The 23,921-nt window shown below is 48.7% G+C and overlaps 1 protein-coding gene and 1 pseudogene across 2 annotated transcripts in view; one reads left to right on the forward strand and one right to left on the reverse strand.

The window, feature by feature from the left end:
* Positions 1-9,801: 9,801 nt before the first annotated feature.
* Positions 9,802-23,921, reverse strand: part of MAPK15 (mitogen-activated protein kinase 15) — a 30,821-nt gene continuing 16,701 nt past the window's right edge. Inside the window, exons 11-14 of one of the 2 annotated variants that reach the window (XM_066626484.1) lie at positions 18,347-18,620; positions 17,937-18,088; positions 10,407-10,547; positions 9,802-10,263 (exon numbers count right to left, since the gene is read on the reverse strand). In XM_066626484.1, coding sequence (XP_066482581.1) covers positions 9,889-10,263; positions 10,407-10,547; positions 17,937-18,088; positions 18,347-18,620 — 942 coding nt within the window. In that variant the 3' untranslated portion in view covers positions 9,802-9,888. The remainder of the gene's footprint in view (positions 10,264-10,406; positions 10,548-17,936; positions 18,089-18,346; positions 18,621-23,921) is intronic. The other variant, XM_066626485.1, reaches the window with a different exon arrangement.
* LOC136650481 (5S ribosomal RNA) lies at positions 11,595-11,711 on the forward strand (annotated as a pseudogene).

Consider the following 23,921-nt stretch of genomic DNA (forward strand, 5'->3'; position numbering starts at 1 on the left):
CAGTTTGAGGAAGAAAGGAAGGACAGAATGCACAGGAAGGATAGAGTGATGCTCTTTTCTCTCACACACAACACCAGAACCAGGGGATATCCATTAAAATTGAGTGTTGGGAGAATTAGGACAAAAGAAAATGTTTATTTACTCAGCATGTAGTTAGTCTGTGGAACTCCTTGCCACAAGATGTAGCGATGGCCTCTGACCTAGATACTTTTAAAAGCAAACTGGACAAATTTCTGGACAAAAAATCATCACGGGTTACAAGCCATGATGTGTATGTGCAACCTCCTGATTTTAGAAGTGGGTTACCTCAGAAAGCCAAGGGCACCAGGGTGCAGGTCTCTTGTATGCTCCTTGAGGCCTTTGGTGGGCCACTGTGAGATACAGAAAGCTGGCCTGATCCAGCAGGGCTCTTCTTGTGTGCTTAAGGCCACCCTAGAGGTATTCTGATGGGTGCCTTCTCCAGCCCTCAGAACACCTCTGGGGGGGGAAGGCAGTAAGTGTGGCATCTCCAGAGGGGGGCGGCCCCCATGGAGGCGTGGCCCAGGCTGCCACAATGGCTAGGAATGCCCCTGGTCCAGGGAAGGGAGGCAACTACAGCCTCAGTCTGTGTGTGCAGTGTATCAAGTATGCACCCTCCCAGTTGTCTGCTTTCCTCCTTGTAAGTCCCTCACTTGGAGCAGGAACACCCCTCCTCTCCTAATACAAGGCCCCAGATGCATTTGCATCATCACTGTTTAATAATAGTAAAAATGAAGATCACCACCCTCTCACGAGAATCACACTGGAGCCAGCAGCAACATCTGCAGGGGGGCAGGAATGATGACTGTCCTTCTGCTTAACATGAGAGGTGGTGTTGGAAGTAAATTGAGCTACTTGTACTAGGTAGCAGAATTAAATATTGTTGTCTACACAGTAGTTCAGACTTCAAGATGAGGCTCTAAGCAGTCACTGCAGACACCTGCCCACAAGTCAATCTTACAGGTAAGTCAAGGACAGGTTCTGCGCCCAAAATTATGGAATTTTCTATGACCCTCAGATAAGTTGGGGGTTAAACTTAGGGGGGTGTCTGACTATAGTTTTGTCTGATTTCACCAGATGCCAGATCCTGAAAAATAACATACCAGTAATTGTTACCTAAGAACTGTACAGTGTCTAAGATCATAAGATACATTTTTATTCTTTTTAAATTCTGCTCTTCACCTCCTTTTTGCAAACACCATCAGAGTAAGTGCACTGTAAACAACATACCAGTAAAACAGTGGTTCCCAACCTGGGATTCGAGTACCCCCAGGGGCACTCAAAAGGACCTTTAGGGAGGAAAAAGAATGGAATAATGGCAGAAAAAGGCAGGTAGTGCTCCAGAATGCCTTGCAGGGCCAGCAAGACAGGAAGGGAGGTAGCTAGTTGGCTGTGAAAGCCCCACCAATAGCTAGTTTTTGGTCATCAATTCATGTATGAACCAGTGATTGAAAACCAGCACAACAAAAAAGCTGAAACATAATTGATCTATCACCCAGAATGTCTCAGGTCCCTTCTGGTGCAAAACAGTGCAAAGGCAGAGTCTTCTTCAAAAAGAGAAGATACTGTGATGAATACATGAAGTCTGGGTCTTCATAGAGAGGAGATGATGACTTGTATTATTAATTACAAACATTAGCTAATACGAAGGGTACAATTTATGGAAATGGGCTGCCAAGGGATATGCAAGTGAAAAAGATTGGGAACCACTGCAGGAGAACCATGCATCAAATCCACCTTTAAAGTGTCTGGTGTGTTAATCCAGAAGTTCTACAAAAAACATACACCTTATAACACATAACTGAAAGTATGCAATTCAGTTCACAGCAGAGATGAGCAAGTGCAGCTGCATATAGTTGCAACCCTTTTTCCTCAGAAGTAGACCCCCTGCTTTCCATGGGTGTTATTCTTAAGTAATAGTGCACTGAATTGTAGCCAGGGACTTTGTTTCAAATGGGAAGGAGGACGACATCCTGGTGTTAGAAAAAACAGACCTCTACCAAATGCAAGCATTTGCAAAACAGAAGGAGGCTGACTTCAATCGAAGCCCTGAGCCCTTTCCTCTGGAGGAGAATAAAAGGTTAACTGGAATTTCCCAGAGAGGTTACCATAGAAACTAATGATCTCTGCATTGCTTCTAATGAGCAAGAAACAACTTTTCAGAGTTGAAAAGCTCTGCCCTCTGATCAACCTAAGATAAGGCAAGGTGACAACTTAAGCTTGATTTAAGCAAAAAGTTTCCATACTCTAGGCAAGTATCTAGGTGACGCTTTTGCTGAAATTGAGAAAAATAAGGACAAACAAATGCCAAAAGGTCTGTTTGCATTGATAACAATATGCCCAGCTCACAATATGGAAATATCCCAAGATGCCCAGTTCACCCATAAGGCTCTTCCCTGACCAAAAAGCTATCCCTCTCAGAGAACCAGTTAACTGTGATATTATGCCTCCAAGGGTGAACAGAAAGGTCCTAGACAAGGGCAATCAACAAACGAGGATAAAAAGGTTAGGGTAAAAGGGATGAGTCAGAGTGCCAGATCCCCTCTAACGGATATCTCTGTAAACAAACTGCCGATGTGTATTGAATTGCCATCCTCAGATCAACATCCTGTACTGATAACATGCCAAATGTTGTTTTAGGTGTCTGCCTGTATGTTATTTTTCCCTATAAAACCTGCATGATTGCAATCCTTCTGGGTCCTCCAAGGGTGTGGAGGTCCCGTTTGCAAACAGTAAACGTTAAGAAGTTCTTTGAATTCTCCTGTCGCCTGTTTGATTGCCTCTCCAAAATCCAAAGAACTGTGTGTGTGTTCATTCGGGCTCAGTTTATGGTGCCGTGACTGGGATTGGAAGGCAAGGCTCTGCAAGGATCGAGACAAAGTCACTGTAGGGGACAGCGCACCGCCAGAAGATAAAATGAGTCGGCTCCCACACCCCTTGTGTGTGTCCTGGCGCTGGGTTGTCTCTGAATCTAACTGTCTCCTTCTGCGCAAGAAAGAGCCCAGGAGAACGGAACTTCACCCGCGGGAAGGTACAGCGCGCTTATGTGAGAATTCTCTGTGGGTTCCCAGGGTGGGGATCCTGAAGTTTGAAGGGAGGTTTTAGTGGGAAACCTCAGTGGGGAGGGTGATTGTGTTTGTATTACTGTACATTTTGCTGTGTTGTGTGTGTTTGCCCATCTCCGTGGCTTCAGAGCAAGGCCACGTGGTTCTCTGCCTGACTGAGTGTTGTGTGACTGAGATATGAATGAGAATATGAGTGTGTGTGTGTGTGTGTCAAGGCAGCAAACCCCAAGGTTTTGAAGGATTGGCCATGAGTGAGTCACTGTTTTGGGCAGCCGGTCCAGTTGAGACCCCAGGCAGGAGGCTCCCAGGCAGGAGGCCAGCCCCTGTGACAATTAAGATGAGGCACTCAGAGCCTGGGCCTGAAGGAAGAAACCTTTTGAAATGCATATTGGGTAACTTTGAGTCTCTGGGAAGGGGAAACCCCACCCTTCTGAATGGGCACATTACTGACCAGCTCAGTACCTTTCAGCAAAAGGTAATTTCCATATGTTGTTAACCAGGTCTCCTTAGTCTCAGGAAGGCATTAGACATTGAATCTTTCCTGAGTTTCAACAAGGCCCCCTCCCTTCTCTCCTCCAAAGTACTCAGTGTTCTGCTTGCCTGCCCCTTCCCCTCAGTGTTCCTGACATCCCTCCCTTTTATCTGCTTGGCAATTTCATATGATGTGTTATGTCTTCCCTTGTCTGAGAGACAAGATACAATTCGCTGTCTTGTTCATGGGTGCTCAGGATCAGGCTCATTTGAACTTAGTGTTTTTTAATGCACTTACGTAAGAACAAACTGCATGTTTGCTTAAGAAACACAGCCTGCAAGACAATATAGGTGCCCATTATATAGATCAGCAAAACTGAGTCAGTGAGACCCTAGGGGTCAGAATACGAGCTAAAAATGCTCAGAATGATTTAGAGAGACCCTAAAGTATAGTTTCCAGCTACAATAATAACCATGATTTGCTTCCTACCTATTTAGGTAACTAAAAAAGACTAATTGCAGCTGCAACCAACCTAGACAGTTGTCAAAAGTGTGTTTCTCTTTAAATACAACCTTTAATCATTCTTAATAACTTTTGGATTTCACAGGTATGAAATGCAGGAAGTCTGTGCTTTCTGTTTCCTCCCCTCCAAGAGAAAGGAAAGCTAGAGAAACCCTCCTAGCCTTTGTGCCTCAAGGCATGCACAGAGTGCAAACTAGTAGCAATCTTTTGTTTTAACCCTTTTTTGTGTGTGTGTTCCAGCAACTAAGAAGCACTGTTCCTAGGGAACAAGGAAAAAGCCTCTAAATGCCTAACTTTGCAATGGCTATCTTTTGTTTTAACCCTTTTTTGTTTCAGCAACAAGTAAAGACAAAGAAAACAGCATTTGCCCTCCAGAGGACAAATTTACGTAATCTCATTTCCTTTACAGAAACTAAGCCCTGATGCCTATATCTGTATATATTTCAGTTTGGTTTAATACTAATGAAGTATTTCTTTTTCTAATGGAAAGATTGTCATGACAAATTCTTTTAATTCTACTTATGTTCTCCGCTTATAGACATATAAATACTAAAATGTTCTATATGTTCGTTGGATGTGTGTGTGTGTGGTATGAAAGAAGCGCTTTGTCTATCTTTGTTCTTGTTTGTTTTTGACTTATAGTGAAGTCTATCTTAAGTCCACATGACTTCCTTTCTGTAATAGGCCTGATATTCGTTGCAACAATTTTTATTATTTTTGTATATTGAGCTCATTACCATTTTTGGTACCATGGTTCCTTTTTTTCTGTTTTTAAACATGTAAGAGTACTCTTATCAAATGTGCTTTATTTTCACACAAACCCCCCCCCCCAATCCAAGAGGGAGGGAACATGAAGAATAACCCTAAGATAATTGGACAAAATGTTTTGTTCCATCGATGATGGATATTTTCAAGGGTTACAGTCCCTCAGCAAATAATCTCTTAATGTTAAGCTTTCACCCCATTGTAAAAAGTATTGTGGTGCAATTAGAATTTTGCATTCTCTTAATTCTACTTATATGTTAAGAAAAAAAAGGGGGGGAAGAGAGAGAAAATAGAAGAGGAATGAACTGTGCAAGTATTTGCAGGACCAACTTGTGTCCTCCTTGAAGGAAAAACCCAGGTTCTCTCCAGCCCCCAGGGAATCAAAAGAATTCTGAATAAGAAAAGAAAAGAAAAGGAAAAAAAAAGGTCAGATTTGGCTGACTGTAGTATGTAAAGTTCATGATGTGTTCCAGTTTTCCTCTCTCTTAATGATAAGAAATTGCACTCAATCAGAGGTAGCCCTGGACAACCTGTTTACTTTCTCTGTGGAGAATGTGTTAAAACACCTAACCTTCTGTGCTCAACAAGAATGTAAGCAAAGTCAGCACAGTGTCTTTCCCCTACTGTATTTGTACTGTATTTGTATTTCTGTACTGTTATTACCTCTTCTCTAGTTCCTACAGCAAACCAGCCAACAAGCAGGCCACGTACAGAGTTCTGTAACAACACCAGCCCTTTAAGGTTGAACAGTCCAAGAAAAAGAGAGAGAGGGAAAATAGAATTAAGGGCCATGTGGTCTGACCAAAGGAACTTTGAGCTAAGAGAAACTGACTCGGAGTACCAGACATAGCCAAGCAACTGACATATCTCTCTCAAAACAATTGATTGTATTTTCTCAAATCTAAAGAGGACTCCTACAGTAATAGGCTATGAGACAAAGCTTGGCCTGTCACCTTCTCCAGAAGAACCATACATGTACAGAGTGCCTTCATGGTGTTTTGGCAGAAGTCACAATATGTATTATTATTGTTTATTGTCTGCTGTAAATCAATGTCTGTGTGCAGGTTTAAAGCTAGCAGATTGCCTCTATTCCAATATTGCACTCCCTGAACTGCTATTCTCACAATGTTTTAAGTTTCCTATGTTTAGTAAATTGTTCCATCTTATCTTTGTTTGAAACTAAAGCAGCTAAAAGAGTCTGAAGTATGTGCAGTATCTGAACGTTAGATATCAACAAGAGTGTCTAGGCAAAGGACGGTGAGAAAACAAAGAAAGGACATCTGAACATCTAAGATCAAGTTCACTAAAAAGTTTTGGTAACAAGGGTCAAAAATAACTTTAACCTTTAATTTATTCCAAGTGCTAATAGCTATGCTAGTTGTGTTTAACTGTTTGAATGTAGGGGCACAAGAGACCTGCACCCTGGTGCCCTCCCTTGCATCTGACATAGCCCATTTCTAGAATCAGGGGGGTGCACATACACATGATCACTTGTGGCCAGTGGTGGATTTTTCCTCCAGAGACTTGTCCAATCCCCTTTTGAAGGCATCCAGGCCAGATGCCGCCATCACATCCTATGGCAAGGAGTTCCACAGACCTACCACACAAGGAGTGAACAAATATTTTCTTTTGTCTGTCCTAACTCATCTCTCCCCACACTCAATTTTGAGTGAATGTCCCCTGGTTTTGGTGTTATGTGAGAGTGCACGGAGAGCATCTCTCTGTCCACTGTGTTCTCCCCATGCATGATTTTCTATGTCTCAATCATGTTCCCCCTCAGGTGTCTCTTTTCTGGGCTAAGGGAGCTCAGGCGCTGTGGCCTTTCCTCATAGGGGAGGTGCCCCAGCCCAGCAATCACCTTAGTTGCTCTCTTTTGTACTTTTTCTATTTCCAATATCTCCTTTTGAGATGTCTCGAATGTGTTCCAACGCAGAGAAAGTGTACCCTGAAATACACTGCTTAAGAAACCACATTGACCCCTTGAGTATGTGTTTTGCTTTGCTAACTTTTCTTTTCTGCTTTATACTCAGAAATCATGAGGGCTTTACCATTATCATCTGCAGTGAGCTCCCAAAGCAGGGTCAGTGCAGCTAACTCCAACCAACACATCCACTGGACAAGCTCAGGCAAGTCCAGAGCTACATGGACCTAACTTCCAACCAATGCTGGTTCAGACCTAAATACGGCTCCTGCCTGTGCTCCTCTGAACTGAGACAAATGGTGGAGGCAACTTGGCTGCGAAGGCGACCAGACCTCTTTTCCTCAACCTATGTACACTCACTGAAGAAAGAGATGGCAAGATAGAGGTTACACCGGTCCCTCGCCACATGCCCCCAGATAAACAGATGGAGATTCAACATGGGAGGTACAAGCTTGTCAGGTCACTGACTATACACTACGTCACCTAGAAGACAGCTGCTGGAAGATGAAGAACACCTTGCTCACCTGATGCTGAAGAATATGTTGGAGTTGGACCTGCTGAGGGGACTCACGGCCGATGAATAATGAGCTGTTATGAGCATGCATGATTTCTTTGGATGAAGTTGTTTTAGTGTAGCATTTTTATTTCCTATTCATTCTATTATTTTCCATTTTATCTTCAGTTTGTGTTTGCTTTCCTGAATGTAATTCCAGTAACTTCTGTATTTTGTACCAAAACTCTGGATTATACCTGTATTTAGCATTAACTTAGGTAAACTTCACTTGAAAATTGCTAGACAGGCTCTGGCACCAAGGAGCTAATATGCATTTTAGCTGACACTGCTGGCCCTGCATCCTGAATTTCCTGGGAAGGAAATTCCCTCCATTCATACCTTAACTTTCACTAATTTGCTAAAATTCCACCTCTTTTCTGTCCCCCTTTCTCCTTTCTGTTTTCAGGGGGGAAAACTGATAACAATATGCCCAGCTCACAATATGGAAATATCCCAAGATGCCCATAAGGCTCTTCCCTGACCAAAAAGCTATCCCTCTCAGAGAACCAGTTAACTGTGATATTATGCCTCCAAGGGTGAACAGAAAGGTCCTAGACAAGGGCAATCAACAAACGAGGATAAAAAGGTTAGGGTAAAAGGGATGAGTCAGAGTGCCAGATCCCCTCTAACGGATATCTCTGTAAACAAACTGCCGATGTGTATTGAATTGCCATCCTCAGATCAACATCCTGTACTGATAACATGCCAAATGTTGTTTTAGGTGTCTGCCTGTATGTTATTTTTCCCTATAAAACCTGCATGATTGCAATCCTTCTGGGTCCTCCAAGGGTGTGGAGGTCCCGTTTGCAAACAGTAAACGTTAAGAAGTTCTTTGAATTCTCCTGTCGCCTGTTTGATTGCCTCTCCAAAATCCAAAGAACCGTGTGTGTGTTCATTCGGGGACAGCATCAATTCCACGGACATTCCAAAAAGACGAGGGGGTCTTCATACTGGTTACAGATGTCTTGGGTGATGTTGACCTGTTGGGACCTGATGGGACAAGGGACCTGCCCCCACCGAACCAGAAAGTTTGCAGTAGCCAAAAGCTTTCATCACAGGTTTTGTGGAAGTCATATGGGGATGCGGATGGAGAGGCGAAATGAGATGGAAATGACACAAACTGTGACGCGAGTGTAAGGTTGTTCAGTTTCCTATAATCACCCTTGATTGGGGGCGGGGCCTTGAAGACGTTTCTGGCACACTGCTGGAGCTCAGATCTATTCTCTGTAAAAGATTCTCATTTGCAATTTGGCATAAAGCCTTTCAAAGGTTTCGCAAAAGTCTCTTCTACTTCCTCAGCTATTGGGCACTGTGTCAGAAGAGCACCTCATCTAAGAAATTCCCAGCAGGGCCGCTCTGGGCTCCGCGTGCTGCAAAGACAGACCCCACTCTGTTGTTGGGCTGGCCATTCCCCTGCGCTTTCCTCAGGCCTGCACGGAAAGGACTGTCACACACCACCTGAAATCTCCTCTCATTTCTTCTGCCTCTCGGGAACCAAGTGCTAAACACCGTTCCCCTCCCAGCATCCTCTGCACATGCCAGAGGGTCAGTGAAAACACAGCACTGTGGGGTACCAAGTTCTGCCAAACCTGGCTCAGAGGAAGACGTCCTGTGCCAGGTGGCTGGCTGGAGCCAAGGAAAAGAGAGCCAAACTCCAGCTGAGCAGGCAGGCAGAGTCTAAGCCCTGAGCAGAGTTGTGCTGATGTGTCCCGTGTCCCGTCCCCCCCAGAGGACACACCTGAGGGATGAGTATGCATGTGCAGGTGCACATGGTTATGTAGTCCGTGCCAATTCTGGAAGCGGGGGGGGGGCGTCACAACAAAGTGTTCCAAGCTCAGCTCGCCAGCTGTCAAGGTCGGGTGGGGGAAGCAGGGAAAGCAAGGCAGGGCAGCAAGAGGGGAAGCAGCCGTTTTCTGCCATGCTTGGAAGCTTCTGCTGCTGCTGCCCCATCAGACTCCACTCCTAAAGTCCCAGGCTCTTCCTTTTAGCGGGCAGATGCCATCCTTGGTCCCTCCCAGGTTCCAATACCATTCTCGAGGCATGTCGCACTCTAGCTCAAGTAGTTTCAGCGGCCACTCCTGCACTAGACACAGGAACAAGTTTGACGCCATTATCAGACATGCTTCTCTCTACTCCCCACAAAGCTCAGGTGAGTTGCCACCATTCTTCTGTGCGCAAGTGAGAATGTCCAGCTCTGAAGGGGTGCCCAGAACAAGACAGGGAATAGGCCGTAGCTAGCACCACAAGCCCCCATTCCTGGCTTCTCCAGAGAAAGGAGTGATCCGGGCAGTGGAGCCAGCAAAGACAAAGGGTGTGGGGGATGTGGGCCAAGCAGCTGCCTAGACAGGAGGACGCCCCTCTCACAGGCGTGGCCCAAGCGTGGACAGGAACCAGGCCTGGCTACTTGGAGGCCATTTTGTCACTCTTTCTGATAGTCAAGAATGGACCCTTTTTTCCTGGTGGTTCCTTTTAAAAACAAAGCTTATTTTATTAAAATCTTTAGAAAAACACCCAGCAGGGCTGGTCACATGGGAGGAAGCAGACACAGGCCAGGTAGGTGTGCAAAAGGGCCTCACCGCACCCAGCCCTGGAGCAGCCCTCCGGAGAGAGTTTCTGAGGTCCTGCCCAGGTGCCGATGGGCAGAGCAGCCCCTTCCACCCCGCTTCTTTCCAGAGCTGCTGCTGGGGCCAGGCAGGTCAGAGCTGCTGGGCTCTTGGGGCAAGTGCCTGCTGGCCCCCCCTCGGCATGAGCAGGCTCTGGAGCGCAGATTTGCAGATGGTCCCATAGGCCTGGGAGTAACTGCCCAGGCAGGCCTTGGCATCACCGGCTGTGCCCACGTTGGCCATAACTGGGAACCTCTTTTTGCCAGGCCTTGCACCGGGATGGGCTTCTCGGCCGTGGGACTCAGCATTCCTGGGGTTCTGCGCGAGAGGAAGGAGAACGCCACCTGTGGCACAGCAGGCGCTGCAGGCACTGGGAGCAGGAACAGCCCCAGCCCTGTGCTCAGCAGTCTTGTCCAAGGAGATGCAGCAACAGCCAAGAGGGGGCTAGGAATTGCAACAGGCATTTGGGGGGGGCAGGTTCACTCACCAGCCCAGCCACAGCCTTGCTGGAAGACGACTCCTTCCGCACCAAGGGGTGGTTGAGGGCAGCCTCCTGGGCCTGGCTGGAGAGCGAAGGGGAGTTTGCGTGTGCCACGGACTGACTCTGCCCCTCAGGTCCTTTGGGAACCTGGCAAATCCAAGCACAAAACCAGTCTCAGCCCCCAGGAAGGGGAGGAGCCGCCCCATCGGCTCAAGAGAAACTCCCCTCACCTGCCCAAGAGGGGCCTTTGGCATGACACAGTCCACCTGCACAAAGCCAGGGAGTGAAGGTGAGCGGCCAGGCACCTGGCAGGCACTGCTTTCTAGCCAGGCCTCTACTGACCAGTGAGCATTTTCTGCATGGCACCTCCCAGGACCCACCAACCCCAGCCGCCCACCTGCAAGGTAAGCCTCGGGCCCACATCACAGCTAGGGGGGAAGCACTTAGGGGGCACACAGGACATCCCATCTTGGCCACAACGCTCTTCCAGCTCCCTTGCCAAGATCCACACCAGCTTTCTAAGAGTGGACGTCAGAACCACAGCTGGGGAGCACGCCTGGCCGTTCCATTATCAAGAATATAGAGGGGCGGTCTGTGACAGATGTGAGGACTGCAGGGCGACTTGCCTGCCTGGCGTGAAGGTTGCGGACATCACATCTCATGTAGATAGGCTGGTAGAGTGCTGGGGAAAAGGTAGCGGTTGTGGTGCATGTCGGCACCAATGATGTGGGGAAAGCAGCCGGGAGGTCCTGGAGGCCAAATGTAGGCTGCTATGTAGGAAGCTTAAAGCCAGGACCCAAAAGGTAGCATTCTCAGAAGTGCTGCCTGTTCCATGCACAGGGCCAGCTAGGCAGGTGGCGATCAGGGGTCTCAATGCGTGGATGACACTGGGGAGGAGGGGTTTAAATTCGTTAGCTACTGGGGAACATTTTGGGACAAGCGGGGCCTGTACAAGAGGGACGGGCTCCACTTGAACCAGAATGGAACCAGACTGCTGGCGCATAACATTAAAAAGGTGGCAGAGCAGTTTTTAAACTGACTCCTGGGGGAAAGCCGAAAGGAGCCCAGGGGCATCTGGTTCGGGACTCCTTATCCCTATAGGACAAGGATGGGGAGGTTAGAGAACAACAAGGCAGGGACAGAGTAAGAATAGGAATTGGGAATGGAATCATGATGGGAAGTGATAGACGGTTTGGCAGCAACTGTTACCCTGCACATGCCTGATCTCGTCTGATCTCAGAAGCTAAGCAGGGTCAGGCCTGGTTAGTACTTGGATGGGAGACCACCTGGGAATACTGGGTGCTGTAGGCTTATACCATAGTCTTTCGAGACTGAAGGTTGCCAACCATTTTTGGCACAATGAGAGATTGCAGGGATGAAGGAGCCAATAAGCAGCCCATCCTGGAGGATTTCAGGCACAAATGCTTTTATGCAAATGCCCAAAGTCTCCGAGTGAAGATGGGAGAACTGGAACGTTTGGTGACTAGGGAAAACTTTGATGTACTGGGCATAACGGAAACGTGGTGGAATGCAGAAAATCAGTGGGATACCACAATCCCGAGCTATAAACTCTACAGGAGCGACAGGGAGGGGCGTGTTGGCATGAGACACCCATCTATGTTAAAGAAGGGGTGGAATCCTGCAAAGTAGATATTGGAGGCGAGTCCGACTCCACCATAGAATTGCTGTGGTTTAAATTACCAGGTTCAAGGAGAGATGTAAAACTGGGGGCATGCTATCGTCCTCTGGACCAGAAACCTGAAGGGGACCTTGACATGAGAAAACAGATCAGGGAAGTGTTAAGAAGGGACAGGGTTGTAATTGAAGGGGACTTCAATTATCCTCACACTGAATGAGTCAATTCATGCTCTGGTCTGAAAGAGAGACCAGATTTCTTGACTTGCTAAATGACTGTGCCTTGGAATAACTAGTCATGGAGCCCACCAGAGGACAGGTGACTCTGGATTTAATATTGAATGGTACTCAGAACTTGGTTACAGATGTCAGTGTTACTGGGACTTTGGGGAACAGTGACCAGGCTGCAATTAGTTTCACCATGCATGTCAGGGGAAGAGTGCCAAACAAATCTGACACAAAAACTCTTGACTTCCGAAGGGCAGACTTCCCTCAAATGAAGAAACTAGTAGGGAGGAAGCTGAAAGGGAAAGTAAAGAGGGTACAACCTCTTAACATAAGAACATAAGAACATAAGAACAGCCCCACTGGATCAGGCCATAGGCCCATCTAGTCCAGCTTCCTGTATCTCACAGCGGCCCACCAAATGCCCCAGGGAGCACACCAGATAACAAGAGACCTCATCCTGGTGCCCTCCTCTACATCTGGCATTCTGACTTAACCCATTCCTATAATCAGGAGGTTGCGCATACACATCATGGCTTGTACCCCATAATGGATTTTTCCTCCAGAAACTCGTCCAATCCCCTTTTAAAGGCGTCTAGGCTAGACGCCAGCACCACATCCTGTGGCAAGGAGTTCCACAGACCGACCACGCGCTGAGTAAAGAAATATTTTCTTTTGTCTGTCCTAACCCGCCCAACACTCAATTTTAGCGGATGTCCCCTGGTTCTGGTATTATGTGAGAGTGTAAAGAGCATCTCCCTATCCACTCTGTCCATCCCCTGCATAATTTTGTATGTCTCAATCATGTCCCCCCTCAAGCGTCTCTTTTCTAGGCTGAAGAGGCCCAAACGCCGTAGCCTTTCCTCATAAGGAAGGTGCCCCAGCCCCGTAATCATCTTAGTCGCTCTCTTTTGCACCTTTTCCATTTCCACTATGTCTTTTTTGAGATGCGGCGACCAGAACTGGACACAATACTCCAGGTGTGGCCTTACCATCGATTTGTACAACGGCATTATAATACTAACCGTTTTGTTCTCAATACCCTTCCTAATGATCCCAAGCATAGAATTGGCCTTCTTCACTGCTGTCGCACACTGGGTCGACACTTTCATCGACCTGTCCACCACCACCCCAAGATCTCTCTCCTGATCTGTCACAGACAGCTCAGAACCCATCAGCCTATATCTAAAGTTTTGATTTTTTGCCCCAATGTGCATGACTTTACACTTACTGACATTGAAGCGCATCTGCCATTTTGCTGCCCATTCTGCCAGTCTGGAGAGATCCTTCTGGAGCTCCTCACAATCGCTTCTGGTCTTTACCACTCGGAAAAGTTTGGTGTCGTCTGCAAACTTAGCCACTTCACTGCTCAACCCTGTCTCCAGGTCATTTATGAAGAGGTTGAAAAGCACCGGTCCCAGGACAGATCCTTGGGGCACACCGCTTTTCACCTCTCTCCATTGTGAAAATTGCCCATTGACACCCACTCTCTGCTTCCTGGCCTCCAACCAGTTCTCAATCCACGAGAGGACCTGTCCTCTAATTCCCTGACTGTGGAGTTTTTTCAGTAGCCTTTGGTGAGGGACCGTGTCAAACGCCTTCTGAAAGTCCAGATATATAATGTCCACGGGTTCTCCCGCATCCACATGCCTGTTGACCTTTTCAAAGAATTCTATAAGGTTCGTGAGGCAAGACTTACCTTTACAGAAGCCATGCTGACTCTCCCTCAGCAAGGCCTGTTCGTCTATGTGTTTTGAGATCCTATCTTTGATGAGGCATTCCACCATCTTACCCGGTATAGATGTTAGGCTGACCGGCCTATAGTTTCCCGGGTCCCCCCTCTTTCCCTTTTTAAAAATAGGCGTGACATTTGCTATCCTCCAATCTTCTGGCACCATGGCTGTTTTGAGGGACAAGTTGCATACCTTAGTCAAGAGATCTGCAACTTCATTCTTCAATTCCTTAATAACCCTTGGGTGTATGCCATCAGGGCCCGGTGACTTATTGATCTTTAATTTGTCGATTAGATCTGAAACATCTTCTCTCTTAACCTCTATCTGACTTAACTCCTTGGTCAGGGGGCCATTCAGGCAGCAGTATCTGCCCAAGGTCTTCCGCCGTGAAGACAGATGCAAAGAACTCATTTAATTTCTCTGCCATCTCTAAGTCTCCTTTTATCTCCCCTTTCCCTCCCTCACCATCCAGAGGGCCAACCGCTTCTCTGGCGGGTTTCCTGCTTCTAACATATTTGAAGAAGCTTTTATTATTCCCCTTAATGTTGCTGGCCATGCGTTCCTCATAGTCTTGCTTGGCCTCCCCTATCACCTTCTTACATTTCTTTTGCCACAGTTTATGTTCCTTTTTATTCTCTTCATTAGGGCAAGACTTCCATTTACGGAAGGAAGCTTCCTTGCCCTTCACAGCCTCTCTAACTTGGCTCTTCACAATGCGTGGAAGCTGTTTAAAACAACAGCAATAGAAGCCCAGTGGAAGTGTGTACTGCAAAGGAGGAACAGTTCGATTGGGAGGATGCCGGCACGGCTAATGTGCAAAGTTAGAGAGGCCGTAAAGGGCAAGGAAGCTTCCTTCCGTAAATGGAATTCTTGCCCGAATGAGGAAAACAAAGAGGAACATAAACTGTGGCAAAAGAAATGTAAGAAGGTGATACGGGAGGCCAAGCGAGACTCTGAGGAACGCATGGCCAGCAGCATTAAGGGGAGTAATAAAAGCTTCTTCAAAAGCAGGGAACATGCCAGAGAAGCGCTTGGCCCTCTGGATGGTGAGGGAGGGAAAGGGGAGATAAAAGGAGACTTAGAGATGACAGAGAAATTAAATGAGTTCTTTCCATCTGTCTTCACGGTGGAAGACCTTGGGCAGATACTGCTGCCTGAATGGCCCCCTGACCAAGGAATTAAGTCAGAGAGAGGTTAAGAGAGAAGATGTTTCAGATCTAATCGACAAATTAAAGATCAATAAGTCACTGGGCCCTGATAGCATCCAGTTATTAAGGAACTGAAGAATGAAGTTGCAGATCTCTTGACTAAAATATGCAACTTGACCCTCAAAACAGCCACAATGCCAGAGAATTGGAGGATAGCAAATGTCACACCGATTTTTAAAAAAGGAAGGAGGGGGTACCCAGGAAACTATAGGCCAGTCAGCCTAACATGAGAACAAAAAGGCTAATATTATAAGGCCATTGTACAAATTGAGGGTAAGGCCACACCTGGAGTATTGCGTCCAGTTCTGGTTGCCACATCTCAAAAAGGACATAGTGGAGATGGAAAAGGTGCAGAAAAGAGCAACCAAAATGATTACTGGGCTGGGGTATCTCCCTTACAGCGTTTGGGGCTTTTCAGTCTAGAAAAGTGGTGCTTGAGGGGGGACATGATTGAGACATACAAAATTATGCAGGGGATGGATAGAGAGACCCTCTTTTCCCTCTCACACAATACCAGAACCAGGGGACATCCCCTAAAGCTGCGTGTTAAGAGAGTTAGGACAGAAAAAAGAAAATATTTCTTTACCCAGTATGTAACTAGTCTGTGGAACTCCTTGCCACAGGAAGTAGTGATGGTATCTTGCCTAGCTGCCTTTAAGAGGGGATGGGACAAATTTCTGGCGGAAAAGTTCATCACTTTCAAGTCATGGTAGCTACGTGCAATCTCCTGGTTTTATTATTATTTTATTAATTTGTACCCCGCCTTTTTGCCCAACGGGCACACAAGGCGGCTTACATCATTTTTTAAAAAATACAACATTAAAAACAATTAATAGCAATTTACATAATTAAAAAATCTAAAAACAAACAAACCCCGTGGCTTTTCATATAAAAGCAAGAACGCCAGCCAGCCTGTCAACAATTAAAAGCTTTTTGAAATAAAAAGGTCTTCAGTCCACGCCGAAACGTTAGCAACCAGGGAGCAGTTCTCAGTTCTAAGGGGAGGGTATTCCACAGTTCGGGGGCCACCACCGAGAAGGCCCTCTTCCTGGCTGCCACCCCTCTCACATCTTTTAGTGGCGGCACAGTCAAAAGGGCCCCCCAGATGATCTAAGAGCACGGGCAGGATTGTAGGGAAGGAGGCGGTCCCTCAAATACCCCAGACCCGAGCCGTAGAGGGCTTTAAAAGTCAAAACTAGCACCTTGAATTGGGCCCGGAACAGAACCGGCAGCCAGTTTTAGAGGTAGGCTGCTTCTGATTGCCAGATGCAGGGGAGGATACCAGGACACAGGTTGTGTCTGTTGTCTTGTGTGCTCCCTGAAGCATTTGGTGGGCCACTGTGAGATGCAGGAAGCTGGACTAGATGGGCCTTTGGCCTGATCCAGCAGGGCTGTTCTTATGTTCTTATGACTGATACTGCCAGCAGAGGGAGCCAGGGGCAGGGAAACACTTGGGGGCCAAACCAGAGCAGTCATCTCTCAGGAGTGCCCTTGAGCTTACCCAGAGACTGAATGGGACTTGGGTGCCTCCTCAAGTCAGGCCAGAAGAGGCTTCCGCCTGAACAAGAAGAGGCATCATAACACATTCCAAACCTGAAGCAAAATGCAGCCCCCCCCCCAAGATAAACCCACATCCTTACTGATGGTGAAGATACCCAGAGACTAAAGATGTCTGAAGACACACCAGCAGGCTCTCAAAAAGTCATCTAATGTGCCCTACCCCCATTTCTGAAGACCGAAACTTGGAGGTTTCTCTGGTTTAAGGTGATGATCTGCACAGCCAAGAAATGACCCAGTGCTACTGCAAGGTGTGAAGGAGGCGTAAGGGATTTTAAGGGGTTTTTGGAGTTATAAGGGAATATCTGAAATATATCAAGGTGATGGGAGAAGTATTCAGATGTCTATGGGTTGTGAAAGGAAATGTCTTTTGAAGTTAGACCAGATAGCTTGGCAGAATGATGGTGTAGAGGTGTTAAGAGTTAACTTTGAAGTAAAGAGTCTGAAGAACTCCAGAAGGCCAGAGGGCCTTGAGCAGGATAGCAACAGAGCCAGGAAGATCACACACAGGTGCAAATGATAAGATCACGCCACAAGCAAGAAGTACGTGCAAAGGTTCTGATTGGCCCAATGGTCAAAGCGGGCCTGGGTATCTGATTGGTCCAACAGTACAAGCGGGCCGGGCATGACTCAGCAGAATTAGGGAATTATGACTGGCAGGCTGTGCCTTAAATTTGGGCTGGGTCTTTGCTCTAGGTCCCCTCAGGGTTGGCATATGCCATGGGGAAACTGCTGCCCTGAACACGAAGATGTATTCCTGCAACCTGTATACAGGCATGTGAGTAAGTAGTGTAGAACTTACTAGCTAACTTTCTTATTTTGTAGCTATGAATGTACTGACGTGTATAGCTGCCCTTGAGGAGCCCATTGATATGGCTGGCAGCTACCTACTTACTAACCTCAGTTATAAATAAAACATATTTACTCTGATTTTGGAGTGTTTTGTGTTCAGGGGAGGCTTGGATGACGCAATAGAACCCAAAAGGCTTGTGCAGGCAAGCATCCAGAGGGGCTGGGGCGTCTCAGACCCCTCACACAAGGATCTAGCTGCCGCTCCACGCAAGGCCTTTCCAGCCAACCTGAAGAGAACCGGCAGCTAGCACAAGGTCACCACCTGCCCACCCTCCAGCCAGATGCTGACCGGCAGCATGGAAGGTTCCACATTATTTGCTACTTACACTACAGGAGTGATGCAGGCCTGCTGCAGGGGCCAGGGGGGCTGCTGACACCCAGGCTGCTGGCCTTCCTGCTCCCTTGGTGAGGGAGGCTGCCTGGTGCTGGCAGACTGGGGAAGAGGGATTCCTTGACATGTGGCCAGAGGCCAGGCTGGCTGCAGAAAGAGAACAGGGCGCAGAGTCAGGGGGGAAAACCAGCAAGGCATCACATCCTGGGCACCCACTCGACTCCAATGCCACCCTGGGCAGGCTGGGAAATCAGAGCCATGCATGAGCCCTCCATCTCCTGCACCTCCGCAGCAGACGTGATGATTCCTGGCATCACCAGCTCACAGAAAGGGCGCTCCGAAGCCCTTCTCCATCACCTCTTCCCCCCTTCCAACCCACCCCTCCCCACAAAAGGAGGAACATACGGTGAACAGCTGTGTGGTCCGTGGGTCTGCACCCCACAGAACTCCTCGTGGGTCTTGAGCAGGGTCTTCTTGCCTCGTGGCCTCTCCAGTGGGGAGCTGTGGCAGGCACCACTGCGCCCGAGAGCAGGGGGGAGCTGCTGGGTGAAAGGGGCCTTGCTTCGTCTCGCTGCACCTCACTTTGGGGTCTGAGGGGGGCGCTGGCACTGGCTGGGAGGTTCTCTCGCTGCAGCTGCGGCTTCTGATGCCAGCTTTTTGCCTTCCTTTCTATGATCATCTGTGTGCATGCAGAACAGGAAGGAACAAAGCCAGCTGAGTTAGAGGTTTGCCTCCAGCGTTTCGGCAAGAGGAGCTCAGAACAAAAAGGGCTTTTAAAAAAATTGTATACAGAGTCTGCCTGCTGAGCAAACAGCCAGCAGAAGTGACCAGTGGAGGGGAGAGGAAGGAGGCTCTTGCCTCAACCAGTTGTTATTCCAGCAGTACTCCAGCCCCCCCCCCCCACAGCTGCCCTGCAAGAGCCAAGGGCCCACAAGACACAGTCCCCATCACCAGGCTGGAAACCTGCTAGTTTGTGGGGATCTCCGATGAGCAGAGCTCCAGGTGGCCAGTGTTTGGTTGGCTGCCTCTCGTTTTTTAAAGGGAGTTTGAGCTCCTTGGCTCCTAAGGCAGTTTACAAGATCAAGCAGAAAACAATCCTGAGCCCAAATCACACAAGTATCAACAAATCCCCAAACTGCAGCCCCCTCACCCTCCAAAGGCCTGGACAGACAGGCTGATCCACAGGAGCACCTGGACCATCAGGAGCGCAGGGACACCAAGAAGGAACTCTGCAACCTGGGGCAAGCTTAAAAAGGTCCTGAATAACGCCAGAGCTTCAGCCGGCAGTGGCACGTGGAGCAGCCTGCCCTCACCAAATAGCTTCTTCAGTGGGCAGAATCCCCCAGAAGCAGCAATCCTTCAGATCCCCAGCCCCAAATTGTTTAAGGCGGCACCCTTAAAATGCACCATTTACGCACCCTGACTGGCACCCCGAAGCAAATCTGGAGCCGGAGTGCTCTGTCCCCATTGGAGCAACAGTCGCTTTGGACAGCACTCCCTGCAGCCTGGCCAGCTGGAGGACTCTGTGCCATTTCAGAAGTGCTCCCTCTTGCACTCAAGGGGCAGGCAGCTAACAAGGGATCTCCAGGCACGGCTGAGGACTGCATTTGACACTGCGTACCACTTTAGGACAAGGCAAGCCTGTACAAACCAGCCAGGCTGCACTTGAACCAAGACGGAACCAGATGCGGGCAGCTCACATCCTAAAGGTGTCAGAGCATCTTTGACACAGGCCTGAGGGCAGCCGAAAACAGCTGAGCTGCATCTGGGTTCAGCCAAAGGGAGGAGGATGCAAACGTTACAGGTCTTCAGGAGGAGAAAGGGTGCAATCAGGAGAAGAGCATACGGCAGGGAAGGACACCAGGCCCAAGAGAGGAACAGTTGCAGGGAACAAGGCACAGGCCAACAGCCACCCTGGAAGGAAGGCACGCCGTACACATGTTGGAGGCCTCCAAGCCAAGATGGGGAGCAATGAGAACACAGACCTTGTGTGCCTGAGGGGAGCCTGGTGGAACAGAGGGCCAGTGGGATGCAGTTACTCCAGGACGCAGATTCCATTCACCTTCCTCCCACCTGCAGATTAGTTTAAAGCCCCCCAGAGCAGGCCGGCAAGCCTCTTCCCAAACACACGCTCATCAGGGAAGCAGAGCACATGGCCAAGGAAGCCAAATCCTGCTCATCAACAAAGCCTGTGTGGCCATTCACAGACCTCCAGGATTACTTGGGTTCCCCCTGCAAGCTACAATCCCCCCCCCCCCCCGAAGTACGGACAAAAATACAACCTTCCAGCTAAGCCCTTTCCCCTTCCGGCCAAGAGCCTCACAGTCAAGATGTGTTCAAGGCCATGCCTGGCAGTGGCCTTTGCTCCGCGTGAACTGCAAGGAAGGGCAGTCATCGTCAAGCTGGATGAGCCCCAGCAGCCTCGCCATCAAATCCCCAATTTCAGCCCTGTGGAGATAGCGCACCTCTCACACAGCCTCTGGTCAGGTTGGCACACCAGGAAGCTTCCTTCTCTCCAACCACCACTGCACCCCTCTTGGTGGGAGCAGCCAGGCCTTGGCAGGGCTCCAGCTGTTTCAAACTGTGCTCCTTTCTAGCTAAAGCAGATTTGGCTAACGTAACTCACGCCCTTGTCGCACTAGGATGAGGGTGAGGTGAAACGCTCTGCAGGAGGCTCCCCTTGAAGTGTTTGGAAACTTTGAGCAGCCGAAATGTGGTGGCACAGGCTCTTGTAGATACCCAGGCTTGGGTACCAGCCACTTCCATCTCTCACCTCTGTTCCACCCACACAGACCAACAATCTGTTTCCAGGCTCAAAATCAAGTTGTCGGTATGGACCTTCTGAAGCCCTCCGCAGTTCGGGACCAGGTTATCTGCAGGACCAACTCATTCTGTACCCATCTGCCCACCAGCCTCATCCATCGTCCGAAGCTCTGTTCTACATTCTCTCCATAGAAGGAATGTAAAGAGCAAGGCAAAACTAAGCCGATGGTTTGACTCCATTTTGTGCAGTTGAATCCATTTTGGGGAGAGCTGAAACTGCTAGGAACCCACTGTGGGAAAGCATCCTGATTTAAGGGACAGGGAGGCTTTTACTCTTCCCAGCTTTGCTTTTAGCCAAAAGACTGCTGAGGGGAGTGACCCTCCTAGCCTGGTCCTAAGGACACTACAATCACCAAAGATTTAGCACAGCTGAGGAAGAGCCACTTAGCCATGCAGTGCGTCTGACTTCTAGTAACCTCAGGTACTGCATCACCCTTCCAGGAGATGGCCTCATGATTGGGTGGGCGCAGCTCAAGAAGTGTAAGAGACACCTGAGAGACGGGGTTTTGCCAGCACTTTTGGAAACCTTAGAGAGCATCTCCATGGATGTGCCTTTTCGCCAAACTTGGGAGAACAGGTAAAACAGGTCCTCTTGCTACGCGTAGAGGACCATCACCTTGTAAGAGACAGGTCAAGTCAGAAGCAGGAGTGTTAGATTTATTATTTGAATGTGCTGCCTTTGTTAAATCTGTCTTTCCTTAAAGAGAGATAACCGTATCTATTTATGTTCTTTTAATAAAGTCACTAAAGCTATTTGAGTGAGTACTGGGGGAAACCTGTGACCTGCGTGACCCTAAAATCCTGCTTGGCCTCTCTAAACACTACTCTGGTTAAGTTTATAGCTTGGCTGGGTCCCTGTCAATTAGGACCAATTATGAGCCTGCAAAGCAAGTCATTACCTGTTTCAGTTCCTGGGGGCTCTTCAAGTCTGGTCATAAAACTCCAGCTGATGGCATAAACTAATTCCAAGGGTCAAAAGCCCCCAACAACATGTGCCTATTGCTCTAAGACAGGGCTTCTCAAACCAGAGTGTTGATGCCCCAGCCTGTGGGCCCTAGACTCTGCCCCCTGCAGGGGCAGGGGGAAGGCAGCAACACGATCCCCAAGATCGCATCTCTAAGGGGGGCACTTGCCAGTCCCTGCTGCAGCCACGCAGGGGTCGGGGAGCCCTGCACAACCCTCTGCAGGGCTCCCCCTGTCGTAGAAGGTAAAGCGGAGCAATCGCGCTCTGCTTCCGGTTTGTGATTGCAAACCGGGGCAGAGCGCAATTGCTCCACTTTCACTTTCTGAAAGTGGGGGAGCCCTGGGAGGCTGCAGCAGGGACTGGTAAGTGCATGCCAGTCCCTACACCCTCCCTTAGCTGCCTTCCCCCCACCCTCGCTGCCTGCCCTGCTCTCCCGCAAGGACTTACTGCGGTCCTCAAACTCCCTGCGAGTTTGAGAACTGCTGCTTTAAGTCAAGCAGGCTAAAGGAGTGAGTGGCTTGGATGCTTTCCGCCAAGCCTCGGCTACTAAGGAACATGCACTCTGTGGCACTGCCTGTCAGTAACAACTGAATCTTGCCCAGGCAGTTCATACAGTGCCTTGGATGCCTTACAGGACCTGAGGTCTGAACTTGGCCCGATTTCCACAAGGAGCTTCGGCTGGGGTGACGGGGGCGGAGCCTGCTCTGCCGCAGCCCAGAATCCCTGATCCTGGAACTCCTCCCCACTGGCTTTTCGGCACCTGCCAAAATTTCATGCTCCACCAGTTATTTTAGTCACGTTCCTTATGCCTTGTTGAGTTGTTGGATTGGATTTTTTGCCCTGCTGCTCAATATGTCTCTTAAATTTACTGTGAATTGTTTAAAGGAGTTTTTAAAATAACTGATACATGATTTAATTTCTGTGGTGCTGGATGCCTTGGGAGCCCTTCTGCTACTAAAAGGCAGAGTATACATTTCTATGCAAGCCACACAAACAGCAGCCTCACCCCTGGAGCATCCCCTCTCAGTGAAGCTTTTGCTATCACCCACCAACTTAATTGACCCTCCCGGGCAGCTATCATCACCAAGGCAGGGCCCCACGAGCGCTGGAGAAGGATCTCACTCGCATCCTCGGACTGCCCAGGCTGAAACGCATCCAAAACAAGTGGTCAAGTCGCTTGACATGGCTGCACCACCTCCTGCCCTGGTTGTGGCCTCATGCTCTTATTCTAAGTGCAAGGCAGGAAAGCCATGCTGCAAAATTAAGCCATGAACTCCCCACAACCTCCCTCTATCCCCTCCCCAGTGATGCCAACTGACAAGCAAGCAAGCGACAGGCAATGGCGAAGCAGAGATGCAAGACCAGATGCACTTGAAACAACGATGAGGATGAGAAAGAGGCCGCCCTTCCTCACAGCTGCAGACAACTGTCATTCAGAAAAGCTGCCACCACCAGGCTCCCTGTGGCTTTCTAAATGAAACCCAAGAGAGCTGTTCTTTTCCCTCTCACACCACACAAGAACCAGGGGCAGCCCCCAAAATGGAGTGTCGGGAGAGTTAGGACAGACAAAAGAAAACATTTCTTTGCGCAGCTTGTCAGTCTGTGGAACTCCTGGCCACAAGATGTGGTGATGGCATCTCGCCTAGATGCCTTTAAAAGTGAATTGGACAGATTTCTGGAGGGAAAGTCCATCACAGGTGCAAGCCACAATGGGTATGTGCAACCTCCTGGTGCTAGAAGTAGGCTCTCAGTGCCAGATGCAAGGGAGGGTACCAGGATGCAGGTCTCTTGTGTGCTCTCTGAAGCACCTGGTGGGCCACTATGAGATACAGGAAGCCGGACTGGATGGGCCTTTGGCCTAATCCATGGGGTTCTTATGTTCAGGACAAGTCCCAAAGAGTGTGTGCTCAGCACACCTCAGCACCCAGCCTTCTAACCTTCCACACATGACCCCTTCAGCACACCATCAATGCACCAAATAGGATCTCTAAAGGAACAGAGAGGCGTCCTCAGTGGCTACTCCTCAACAGCAGCAGCATAAATGCTACACGTTACGTATGTTTTATTTTTCTATGGTGGTCACAAGCGGCTGAGTCTATATAGCAAGGGCAGGATGGTCATGGTTGGAGTTGAATCGTTGGATTCATGTCTCCCTCCCTCCAATCTGTTGTCTTACTCGGTTTGTATTATTAT

This window comes from Tiliqua scincoides, chromosome 4 (genome assembly GCF_035046505.1).
Source record: "Tiliqua scincoides isolate rTilSci1 chromosome 4, rTilSci1.hap2, whole genome shotgun sequence".
In the NCBI taxonomy this organism is placed as follows: Eukaryota; Metazoa; Chordata; class Lepidosauria; order Squamata; family Scincidae; genus Tiliqua; species Tiliqua scincoides.